Source organism: Carettochelys insculpta, chromosome 20 (assembly GCF_033958435.1).
Source record: "Carettochelys insculpta isolate YL-2023 chromosome 20, ASM3395843v1, whole genome shotgun sequence".
Taxonomy (NCBI): Eukaryota; Metazoa; Chordata; order Testudines; family Carettochelyidae; genus Carettochelys; species Carettochelys insculpta.
The window spans coordinates 17,685,022-17,698,449 of NC_134156.1; the positions used below are offsets into that span (position 1 = coordinate 17,685,022).

The window sequence follows — 13,428 nt, forward strand, 5'->3', positions numbered from 1 at the left end:
AGGAGGAGTAAATCAATTAACAGAGACAGTAGAGAAGTGAGGGCAACAGCAAAGCAAGTAGCAGACTACTGGAAAAAGAATGGCTGGAGAGTATCAAGCATGCAACGTGGGTGTCACTTTGGAGATGCTACAATTTTTTTAAACACTTGGCTACCAGGTTATTCATATTAGTTTAATAAAATGTATGGTTCAAAACACTTGTTTTTTCCGTCACTCTTAAGGATACAAGAAATACCACAATCGTATTTTAGATGGTGTTAAATTCTAATTTGTTGGTGTTTAGAATGATTCAATATCCAGCAGCAATGCATGCAACTGAAGACGTCAAACTCCTCGGTTACTCAATACATATGCAATCAAGTTTACATATGCTCGATGGTCAGGTAGTTTTGTCGGGGAGTACATAAGACAAGTACAACTATCACAGGGGTAGCCGTGTTAGTCAGTATTCGCAAAAACTATGAAGTCCTGTGGCACCTTATAGGCTAACAAGTATCAGAAAGGTAGCTATCAAAACAAAAAGCAGTCAAGTAGCACTTCAAAGACTAGCATAATAGTTTATTAGGTGAGCTTTCGTGGGACAGACCCACTTCTTCAGACCATAGCCAGACCAGAACAGACTCAATATTTAAGACACAGAGAACCAACAACAGTGAGCAAGGAGGACAAATCAGAGAAAGATAATCAAGGTGAGCAAATCAGAGAGTGGAGGGGTGGGGGCGGGAAGGTCAAGAATTAGACTGAGCCAAGTATGCAGATGAGCCCCTATAGTGACTCAAAGTTCCCATCACGATTTAAACCATGTGTTAATGTGCCAAATTTGAATATAAAAGTCAGCTCATCCACTTCTCTTTCCAAAACGGTGCGATAATGTCTCTTCAGTAACACACATAACTTGAGGTCATTGACAGAATGCCCCATTCCATTAAAATGTTGACTAACTGGTTTGTGGGTCTGGAGTGCTTTGATGTCTGTTTTGTGCCCGTTGACCCTTTGTCTAAACACATGGTTTAAATCGTGATGGGAACTTTCTGAGTCACTATAGGGGCTCGTCTGCATACTTGGCTCAATCTAATTCTTGACCTTCCCCCCCGACCCCTCCACTCTCTGATTTGCTCACCTTGATTATCTTTCTCTGATTTGTCCTCCTTGCTTACTGTTTTTGGTTCTCTGTGTCTTAAATATTGAGTCTGTTCTGGTCTGGCTATGGTCTGAAGAAGTGGGTCTATCCCACGAAAGCTCACCTAATAAACTATGTTGCTAGTCTTTAAAGTGCTACTTGACTGCTTTTTGTTTTGATAGTGTATAGACTAGCACGGCTTACTCTCTGTTACAGAGAGGTAGCTGTGTTAGTCCGTAGCTTCGAGAACAACTAGAAGTGTTGTGGCACCTTATAGACTAACAGATATTTTGGAGCATAAGCTTTCGCAGGCAAAGACCCACTTCATCAGATGAAGCGGATCTTTTCCCACGAAAGCTTATAATTCAAAATATCTGTTAGTCTATAAGGTGCCACAAGACTTCTTGATATTCTTATAGACTAACAGAATTTTTGGAGCATAAGCTTTTGTGGGAAAAGACCACGCATCTGATGAAGCGGGTCTTTGCCCATGAAAGCTTATGCTCCAAAAATTCTGTAAGTCTATAAGCTGTGTCAGGACTACTTGTTATTTGTAAGACAAGTACGGACTATACTTAATTTTGAACTATAGGGATTAAATAGCTTGTCCAAGGATCTGAATATTTTAAGTTTATAATCCTGAGGAGAAGTGTACAAAATAGCTATTTTTAATTTGCATATCAGAGACCCATGTTCCTGAAATAATTTTATATACACATATCAAGAGAAAAATTTGTAATCGCGAAGCATGATGAGGAGAGGGAAAGGAAAATTTAAGATTCCACCAAAAGATGCTTTTAAAATTAATATTTCAAACACTTGATCCAAGTAGATTTGTTGAACTTATATGGAAGATGTCCCTTTATGTACCATGTTGTTAGCTGCACCTGGTATTAAGGCAACAGGATTTTAAATTTAAAGTGCACGGCACACATAAATGTCTGTTGACAAAAATAAGTCAGTGTGGATCCACCCATGACAAGTCTTCTGATATTTTGACAAAAGTGGGGAAATAAACAATTACAGACTCAATCCCTACACTTACTGAAGTCAGATGCAAAAAAACGCATTGACTTCAGTAGCAGAGGGCAACCCTTTTTGTAGAAATATTCAATATTTGCACTATGAAAATTAATTAGTATTAAAGAAAATAATTTTAAAGTAAGTTTGTTTATGGGGTTACAACCCCATAAACAATTGTATCTTAGTTACATATGATCTCTTAAAACCTGTTTAATCATAATTTTAGGGAATATCAAATTCTACCTGATTAATTTTGGACTTGGTTTTTAAGAACTAATACTTACATTGATTCATTACAAACAACACTAACAAGCCATTCAGTTTTTGAAGCTTTTTCTGTACTTATTCTAAATCTCTTTATAAAACTGCACCTTACTTCATTTAAAAAAAATGTATATAAGACAATCCATACCTGGCTTGTTTCCACATAAGCTCAGGGGCTTCTTCACTTCAGACTTGAACTTGGAAGCCAGAAGGAATCTCCTAAACCATTCCTCCTTCTCCCTACCTGTTCTTCCAAACAGATAAAGTATTTGATCCTTTTGGCTAGTTGGCTTTGTCCCATCTTGAAGTTTCTTAGATTCGTCACTGCTCAAGTCTAAATTTTCTGCAGGGGACTTTTCTTCTAAGTTCTCTTTATCAGTCTGGGCCTTAGCCATAAAGTCATCTTGTCTACCAAGTTCAATGCAAATAGGGTACTTTTTATTCCAAATTCTTTTTCGAGCCAGACTCTTGGGAACCAGATAAATCTGTGGGGGGGGGAAAAGTTTCATATAGATCAAAACCCCCCAAAACAACAAAGGAGAAATTCTGTATGAACCAGTATCCTCTCCACTTACAAATTAGTGTATAACATTGTACTTTAAGTGATGAAAATAGCTAGGATTTCACCTCAAAGGTGCTAAATGAGCTCAGTTTCCACTGAGCTTATTGAGAAGGGTGGAACCTCAACTTGTTGACAGATAAACAAGTCCCAGCCTTCTAACAAACAATATAGAAAGGCTTAGCAATAAGCCTTATTTAAACCAGGTCACGCTCGGGTATATTACACCCTTAGAATCACATGAATATGTAAGAATCTCTACTTTCATATAATAAAAGGTTTCAGCTCTCAGAGTTGTGCAAAATATCTTGAAAATGTGACTCCAACTGGCAGGTAAAGAATCTCAAAATTATTTATTTAAATCACCTGACATTTGAGGGTCCAACACATGATTTTTGAAATTTCGAGGTTTGCAATACTGGTGCTATCAAAACAAAAAAGCAGTCATGTAGCACTTTAAAGGCTAACAAAATAGTTTATTAGGTGATGAGCTTTTGTGGGACAGACGCACTTCTGCAGATCATAGCCTTACCAGAACAGACTCAATATATAAAGCACAGAGGTCCAAAAATTGTTGTCAAGGTTGACAAATCAAAAAAATTGTTATCCGGTTGGCAAATCAGAAGAGCAGAGGGATGAGGTGCATAGGGGTGGGAAGTTGAGAGTTAGATAAAACATCAAAGTATATAAAAGAGTCCTTATAATGGGTAACGTAATTGCTGTCCCTGTTCAAATCATGTGTAAGTGTCAAATCTGAATGTGAATGTTGGCTCTGAACATTTCCTATGTAGACTGTTGTTAAAGTCCCTTTTCAGCAGAACACAAACTCTCAGGTCTTCAACAGAATGGCCCACTCCATTAAAGTGCTGGCTGACAGGCTTGTGTATTTGGCGATTTTTGATGTTTGTTCTATGTCCATTCATTCTTTGTCGAAGAGTGTTTGCAGTCTGTCCTATATACGTGGTGTGTGGGCAAATACTGGTGCTGGATGACTGCATAGGAACTAGCAAATGAAAAGTGAAAAGGCTTGTTTCACTAAAGACACTTTAAAAACACACTGTGGGTAATGATTAACTTAAATGTCATTATTTGCTTATTACATGAGGCACTCTGTTCCTATGTAATGGATTTTGTAACAAAAACACTCTTGTACCTCTTAAAGTCAGATTTCAGTCACCACTAACAACTAAGTCTGTTGTATTGAACTCTAAAACTACTCAATCATGATTTCAAAGTCTTACAGTTTAAATGTTTCCAGCAAGAGAAAAACATGCACAGAGGAGAGGAACCTTTATAAATGTCTACCTTATCTTTCTATCATGCAATTAGTTGGAGTATTTAAACCCTTCCGTGTGCAGACTGGGAGATCAATGAAGGACTGCTGCCTCTTCAGTTTTCTTTATTCTTCTCTTCCCAAGACTCCACTGTAGCATGGATTCTTCCTTCATTTGTGCTGCCAATGGCTCTCTGTGGCCACCATCCCTCATGATACACTGGGTATCAGGCAAGACAATGCTGATGTAGTCAACTTTATTTTATGTGGGGATCCCCCCACAGATTTGGGAGAGAGGTTACTTACCCCAGCTTCACTTCTTCCCACTCCTGGTTTGATTCACAGAAACTCCCAACCCATACTGTACCTACCTAACAGGCAGCTTCCACAGCATTGTAATGGAAAGAGACATGAGGAAGCAGAGCCTTCCCTTTCACTCATCAGCCCTCCCACTCTTTTCTGCTGCATCCATCTGATTTGTGTTCCCTCCACTTGCACAACAGCAAAAGCTTTTGGGCTCCAAATACTTTCGCGGTCTTGAAACAGGGGAATTTGATTGAAGGTTTCAAAACGACAGGCATATTTTAATTTATATGAGAAACTGTGCGATACTCCCATGCCACACAGTTTCAGGACTGCATACTTGCGTGAGAAACAGGGTGGAGTTTTGAAATGTTATTTTGTCTATACTGCTGAGTTATTCTCCCTGTCTCCTATTTCAAACTTTTCAAGATCACAGAATCATAGAACAATAGAGCTGGAAGAGACCTAAAAAAGCCATCGAGTCCAGCCCCCTGCTCTAAGCAGGACCAAACCCATCATATCACCCTCGCCAGTGCTTTGTCGAGCTGAGACTTAAACACCTCCAGGGATGGAGACTCCACTACTTCCCTGGGTAGAACATTCCAATGCTTCACCACCCTCCTAGTGAAAAAGTTTTTCCTAATGTTCAACCTGGACCTTCACAACCGCAACTTGAGACCATTGTTTCATGTTCTGCTATCCGGGACCACTGTGAACAGCCTCTCTCCAGCCTCTTTGCAGCCTCCCTTCAGTAAGTTGAAGGCTGTTATCAAGTCCCCCCTCAGTCTTCTCTTCTGTAGTCTAAACAGACCTAATTCCCTCAATCTTTCTTCATAAGTCATATGCTCCAGCCCCCTAATTATTTTGGTTGCCCTCCGCTGGACACTCTCCAGTGTATCCACATCATTCCGATAACTGGAGGCCGAACGGGACACAGTACTCCCGATATGGCCCCACCAAAGCCGAATAAAGAGAAATAATCACTTCTCTGGATCTACTGGCAATGCTCCTCTTGATGCAACCTAATATGCCATTAGCTTTCTTGGCTACAATGGCACACTGTTGACTCATGTCCATCTTCTCATCCAGTACAACTCCCAGGTCCTTTTCTGCAAAACTACCTCCGAGCCAGTTGGACCCCAGCCTGTAACAATGCTTGGGATTCTTCCGGCCCAAGTGCAGGACTCTGCACTTGTCCTTATTGAAACTCATCAGATTTCTTGCAGCCCAGTCTTCCAATTTGTCTTAGTCAGTCTGAACCCCATCCTTACCCTCCAGCATATCTACCTCTCCCCCTAGCTTAGTGTCATCAGCAAACTTGCTGAGGGTGCAATACAACCCCTCATCCAGGTCACTGATAAATATGTTGAACAGAACAGGACCCAGAACGGAACCTTGAGGCACTCCACTAGAAACCGACCGCCATCCCGACATCGAGCCATTGATCACTACCCTCTGGGCCCGACCTTCTAGCCAGCTTTCTATACATCTTACCATCCATTTATCCAATCCACATTCCTTTTACCTGCCAACAAGAATATTGTGGGAGACTGTATCAAAAGCTTTGCTAAAGTCAAGATAGATCACATCCATTGATTTTCCCCTATCCACAGAGCCAGTTATCTCACTGTAGAAACTAATCAGATTGGTCAGGCATGACTTTCCCTTCATGAATCCATGCTGACTATTCCTGTTCACTCTCCCCTCCTCCAGGTGCCTCAAAATGGACTTCCTTGAGGAGCCCCTCCATGATTTTTCCAGGGACTGATGTAAGACTGACCAGCCTATAGTTCCCTGGATCATCCTTCTTCCCTTTTTTAAAAATGGGCACTACATTTGCCTTTTTCCAATCATCTGGGATCTCTCCCGATCTCCACAACTTTTCAAAGATAAAGGCCAAGGGCTCGTCAACAACATATGCCAACTCCCTCAGAACCCTAGGATGAATTAGGTCCGGGCCCATTGATTTATGTACATTTAGCTTTTTTCAATAGCTCCTAACCTGTTCTTTCCCCACCAAAGGCTGTCCACCTTCATGCCACAATGAATCACTTATCGCATTAGTCCGGGAGCTGTCTTTGTCCGTGAAGACTGAGGCAAAGAAAGCATTAAGTACTTCAGCTTTCCCTATATCATGTGTCACTGGGTTACCTCCATCATCCAGTAGGGGCCCCATGCCCTCTCTGATCACCTTCTTGGTAACATGCCTGCAGAAACCTTTCTTGTTATCCTTCACATTCCTCGCATGTCGCAATTGCAGTTGCACTTTCACCTTCCTGATAACTGCCCTACATTCTCAAGCTATACATTTATATCTGTCCCAGTTTCCACTTTTTGTAAGCTCCCTTTTTGTGCCTAAGTTTTCCAAGGATTTCCCCATTAAGCCAGTCTGGTCTCCTACCATATTTACTTCTCTTGCTGTACATCGGGACAGTTTCCTTCTGCGCCTTCAATAGGACTTCCTTGAAATACTGCCAGTTTTTGTGGACTCCTTTTCCCTTCATGGTAGCATCCCAGGGGATTCTGCCCATCAGGTTCCTGAAGGAGTCAAAGTCTGCTTTTCTGAAGTCCAAGGTGTATAATTTGCCGCTCTCTTTCCTTCCTTTGGTCAGGATCCTGAAGTCTACCATCTCATGATTACTGCTTCCCAGGTTGTCCCACACCTCTACCTTCCCTATTAGTTCCTCCCTGTTTGTAAGCAGCAGGTCGAGCTGTGCACGACCTCTGGTCGGGTCCTTCAGCACTTGTACCAAGAAGTGATCCCCAACATTCTCCAGAAATTTCCTGGACTGCTTGTGTACCACCACATTGGTCTCCCAACAGATGTCAGGGTAACTGAAGTCCCCCATGATAGCGAGAGCCCGCGATCTGGAAACTTCTCTCAGTTGTCTAAAAAAAGCCTCATCTACCTCATCATCCTGATTTGGCGGCCTGTAGCAGACACCAACCACCACATCTCCAGTGCTGCCCACACCACTAAGCTTGACCCATAGATTCTCAACAGGCTTTTCTCGCCCTATGTACTGGAGTTCCAAGCAGTCATAGTGCTCTCTTACATACAGTGCAACCCCTCCTCCTTTTCTCCCTCACCTGTTCTTCCTGAACAGTTTATACCCTTTCATGGCCGCGCTCCAGTCATGCGAGTCATCCCACAAAATCTCTGTTATTCTAATCAAGTCATAGTTCTTGGACTGAGCCAGGGCTTCTAGTTCCTCCTGCTTGTTACCCAGGCTTCTGGCATTGGTGTGCAAACACCTTAGATAACCAGTCGATCTCCCCCCCGCCCTCACTACTCGAACCAAGGTACTTTTGTTGTACGTTCCTCTTTGCATTTCTTCCCGGCCTCCAAGTTCCTTTCTACCCACAGGGTTTCAGTCACCTTCCCCCAGAGAACCTAGTTTAAAGCTCTCCTCACTAAGTTTGTAAGCCGACTTGCAAAAATGCTCCTTCCTCTCCTGGTTAGGTGGGCCCCATCTCTTCCTAATAATCCTTGTGCCCGGAACAGTGTCTCATGATCAAAGAATCCAAAGCCCTCTCTCCGACACCACCTGTGTAACCATGCATTTACGTCCTCAATTCAACGGTTCCTACCTAGCCCTTTCTCTTCGACAGGAAGGATGGACGAGAACACCACTTGCACTCCAAATTCTTTGACCCTTCTTCCCAGCGCCACATAATCCGCAGTAACCCGCTCAAGGTCATTCTTGGCCATATCATTAGTTCCCACATGCAGAAGTAGGAAGGGGCAGTATTCCGAAGGCTTGAGCAGTTTTGTAAGGCTCTCAGTCACATCCTGAATTTGAGCTCCCGGTAAACAGCACACATCACGAGATTGCAGGTCAGTCAGCAGATGGATGGTTCAGTCCCTCTTAGGAGGGAGTCCCCTAACAACCACCCCCACCCCCCGTCTTTTTCTTCTGGAGGTGGTGGTCATTGAACCCCCACCCCTAGGACTACACATCCCCTGTCCTGCAGTAGAAGCAGTTCTCTTGCTATTTTCTTCCTGTGAGCCTCCTTCCAAAGCATTCACCACCGCAGAACCAGTGGACAGCGCCTGAAAGCGTTTACTTGTCTCTATATCAATGGGGGACTCGTGTACCGGCCTTCTTTTCCTTCTAGAAGTTACATGCTGCCAGTTCTCCGCTTCATCCCTTACCACCCTCCCCGGTTCTTCTGCCTGCCCTGCTTGCAAGATTAAACGCTCCCTTCTGTCAAGAAAATCTTCATCCTCCCTGATTGAGCACAAGCTCTACACTTGAGCCTCCAGTCCTCTAATTTTTTCTTCTAAAATGGAGACCAGCTTGCACTTAGTGCACACGAAATCCCTTCTTTCCTCAGGGAGGAAGACAAACATGGCGCATCCCGAGCAGGTAACAGCAGCAGACCTGTCACTATCCATGCCTGCCATCCTAGAACAGTGATTTAAAAGAAAGGAAAGGGTCCCCGGCCCCTTCCACACCCTTCCAAACTCCCACTCTAAACTCCCTGTTTGCAGTCCCCTGTTCGCTTGGACACTGCTTTATAAAGCCCTCAACTGCCTCCAAGTCCCTCCCTTACTGAGGGCTCAGCCAATCAGCAGAGGCTTCTTGATAACAAGCTTATTTAGAAGCCAACAGATTCCAACTGCCAGTCCCAGTCCACCCTCCATGGGGGGAGGGCAGGTGGGGGGGGGGAAACCAACCTACAACCACACACCACAAAGCAGAAAAACACCACAGCCACAGACAGAAAGCCCCAAACAACACACACCCAGACAGCCTCTTACTTAAGAATCCTGTTTTTGCTTCTCCTTTACCTGCCTGCAGAACTTCCTCTCTAACTCCCTGTTCACCTATGTTAAAATGATGCTTAACACTGTCGCCATTGGTTTTATTCTTTCTGTAGTAACCCCCTGATTTTACAGACCCTGATTTAGCGGACTTCAGGAACAACAGGGGACGTCCATTGTTCCCGAAGTCTGCTAGGGCCTGTAAAATCCTAAATCCCATACTTGCCCCACACAAAAAAGGGACTTACCACTGCTGCCACCTTGAAGAGCAGCTGCTTCCTCCACTGAAGCCACCATGCACTTCTCCCACTGCGGGGGGGCCTCCCCTGGTGGGAGGAGCACGTGGTGGCTCAGAGAGTGGCCCCTCCTGCCATACAGTGGGAGCCAGGTGCCTTCAGCCGTGTGCAGCAAGACAGCTCTAGCATTGAGGCAGCTCCGGCTGTGCGCAGCAGTGGGGTCTCAGCCACATGGCAGCTCTAGCTGTGTGCAGGAGAGGGGTCCCAGCCACACGGCAGGGTCCCAGCCACAGCAGAGTCCAGTGGCTCCTCCAGTGGTGGCGGCTCTGGTGAGTGGCAGAGTTTTGGTTTGGAGGTTTTTTTGGTGGGGGGGGGGGGGCAGAGGGATGTGGGGGCCAGTACACCCTCACATGTAACAGACTTTTTGTAATGACAGACAACCCTCTCCCCCATTAGTCTGTTAAATGGAGGGTTTACTGTAGGGTATAGCAAGATTCATCTATATAGCAATGTAATGGGATCCTTGTGTATAAAAAGGATACCAGTCCAAAAATATTTATGTCAGTTCCCCTCAATGTTTTAATATTTTATATCCATAAAAAAAAAAGATTAAACGTAGATCAGTTTTCAACATGAAATAGCCATTGACTAACATCTGTTCCCTTTTATACTAGCAGATTAAATTAACATAATACTTTCCAAGCTAATCACTAAGCTAACTATCTTCATTTATATGACAGAAGAAATTAAACAATTTATTACTTTACAGTGATCAGCAGCATAACCAAATAGAACTCACCTTGCTGTCTGTAAGCTCATAAATTTTCTGGCTAATGTAGGTGACATCAGGTTTAGACTCATTGTAAATAGCCCTTCTGGAGATATTTTTATTGGGTTTTGAAAGTCTTAAAGTGCTTCCTTCAAGTCGCACGTAGACAGAGTGAGTCAATGTAGCATGGTAAGTTTCTGGATCATAATTACAAATTTCATTCATCCATCCCTAGAAAAATAAATGTTTGTTAACTGACATTAAAATAACTGGCAAGCTGGTGTCGTATAAAATATTTTTAAATAGTTGTCAATCATTTATAGTAAGATGGGCTCCTTCCCACCTTATGTCACACTGCATGGCTGAATGCAACAAGACAGTAGATTGGGCACTAAACTAAAATCAGGTAAGCAAGATTCTATTCCGAACTCTAGCACTGACTGTATGACTGATTGGGCAAATTAGTTCACCTCTCTACACCTTGTTGTTTCTTTGTCAGTATAAACAAGGACATATATGTTTCTTACTCACTGTTATAAAGTGCAGTGAGATCTATAGGTGAAAAGCACCACAGTCAAGTAATTGTTCCCAAACCTGTTTTTACCAGACTACAGAACAGAGGCACTTGGCAGAGGAAAAGAGCAGCATATTACCGAGAGCATACAGGCATCAGAACAACTCTGAAGTTAACAAGGAGTCCCAAGGCACTTTAAGGACGAAATTTTATAAGGGCCTAAGCCTTCTGTGAATAGCAACTCACTTTGCCAGATGCATGAGTATAAAATGAAATGGAAGGATACGGAGATGGGAGAGTTAAATGAGTGCTAACTGAATCAGGGGGATGTGTCCCACTTCCAAGAGTGATAAGAAGGGGCACATACCTTAAGGGTAAAATTACTTATTGTAATAAGACAGCCATTCTGGGTCTCTATTCAGACCTATAGACAAATTTGACTATTTCAGTCATTTTCTCAGATCCAACAATGCATTATTTTCTGATGAATCTTAGATGCCATTAGATTAATGGTACCTAATGTATGTTAATTTCACCACCTACTTGCATTTTCACTTCCAGTAGGAAAATTCAGCTATTTTATACATTCAGCAGCTGCCTCATTAAGTCACACAACAGACATTTCAATCTGTAACACATACAGTCTGGTTTTTAGATTTTACCAGCATCTAAACTGGCTTTTGAGACCTTTTGTATGAGGGCTTTGTTTACACTGGACAAAGCCAGCTCTCACCTACAGAAACACAAATGCATCAGGGAGACCCTTTGTAAATCCAGGATAATTCACAGCATACACAGCAGGGTTTGTAAGAAATGTTCATAGCCTCCTTCCTTACTGGAAGTTATTAAGCCAAAAAAATTGCAGAAGAGACAGAGCAACAAGTTTTCATTTGAGTTTTGATTTTTGTCCAGAAATTCCAGCTGGAAGTATCAAAGCACAAGGATATCACAAGACTTGCCTAAAGTCACAGCATGTTACTCTGTGCAAACTCAGAGTACCCATATAGCTCACACAAAAGTTCACTTCACCCCACCCTCTCCCCCAAAACTCTCTAGTGTAACGTCGCTTTCTCTGAACCTCCTACAGCCATACATACAGAAGAACATGCTTGTGAGGCAGGGGCTCTCACCAACATCGCAGGTGCAGCTGAAAAAGCTCACAGCAGACCAATGTCCTCCAATTAGTTTCACACACGTGTTTCTTTTCAGAAAGAAAGAAAGAAAAAATCAAGACTTCTTCCCATCTCCACTGAGCCTTTGGCCATAAAGTCCTGATATTCCACCATGTAAGGAGTGGAAGCAACAGACTAGACTGACTTTGTTTAAAACCTCTTAGAACTATAAGTATTTCAGGCACTCTTGTATGTAGATGTTCTATTTTGAAACAGCCACGGGTTATTTTAAAATGCATTGTGTGTGTAGCTGTGCTATGTCAGAATAAAATAGTCCAGAATATTTTATTCAGGAATAATACTGCTGTGCAGACATAGTCTGAATGACCAGGGCAGGGGCTGCTCCAGAGCAATGAGGAATGCACTAGAACCAATTAAGTCAGGAGGCTAACATAAAACACCTGGAGCCAAATAAGAACTTGCTAGAAAGCAATTAAGAGAGGCTGATCAGAACACCTGCAGCCCATTAAGAACCTGCTAGTTTAAAAGGCTCCCATTCAGAGAGTGGTGTTCTAGAGGCTGGGAGTAAGGTAGTGCACTGTGGAAGAGCTGGGAGGACAAGTTTGATCAGGTACCAGGTGGAGGGTACTGGGAGGAGCTGTCCGGGAAAGTGGCCCAGGGAAGGGCTGTAGCTCTGGTAGTGGAACAACAACAACTACTATCTGTTACTGCTGCCATTAGGGTCCCTGGGCTAAAATCCAGTGCAGAAGATGGGCCTGCTCCCTCCAACCCTCTGCACACTACATTTGCAAACATGGAGTGTAACATTGCAACACACTTGTGTGGTAAACATTATACTTCTTGAAAAACAATAAGAATTCCTGTGGCACCTTAGAGACTAACGGATATTTTGGAGCATAAGCTTTTGTGGGCAAAGGCCTGCTTCATGCATCTGACAAAGTGGGTCTTTGCCCACGAAAGCTGACGTTCCAAAATATTAGTTTATAAAGGTACCACAGGAATTCGTGTTATTTTTCAAGATACAGACTAACATGGCTACCTCTCTGATTCATTATATTTTTTACAGATTAGCAAAATGACACAAAGGGCGTGTCTACACTAGAGAATTCTGTAGACAAAACTCATGGAGCGCCTATCCACAAATGCATTTTGTTGAAAGGAACTGTCAACTCAGAGCCGTGTAGACCCTCCAGGGGGCCCTTTTGTTGACAGAGCAGATCAAAAGATCTATTTGCTTTCATGTGTAGACAAGATCTGTTGACAGAAGTTTTGTCGAACACCTCTTCCAACAGCAACTTCTGTAGACAGATGTTTCTAGTGTAGACTTAGCCATTGGGCAAATGATTTGCTCAAGAACACACAAGACGACTGATTTCAGTAATGAGAGAACCCAGATCTGCGGACGTTGTGCCTTATACCCATTATCACCCTTTCTTCTGACTTATCCAGACCAAGAGTCTTCCATT

General features: G+C 43.0%; 1 protein-coding gene across 6 annotated transcripts in view; it reads right to left on the minus strand.

Annotated features, from left to right (window-relative positions):
- Positions 1 to 13,428, minus strand: part of TEX2 (testis expressed 2) — a 148,945-nt gene that overhangs the window by 51,208 nt on the left and 84,309 nt on the right. For all 6 annotated transcript variants that reach the window (XM_075014286.1, XM_075014288.1, XM_075014285.1 and 3 more), the window contains 2 exons: positions 10,346 to 10,546; positions 2,556 to 2,892 (listed from right to left, as the gene is read on the minus strand). In XM_075014286.1, the coding sequence (XP_074870387.1) occupies positions 2,556 to 2,892; positions 10,346 to 10,546 (538 nt within the window). The remainder of the gene's footprint in view (positions 1 to 2,555; positions 2,893 to 10,345; positions 10,547 to 13,428) is intronic.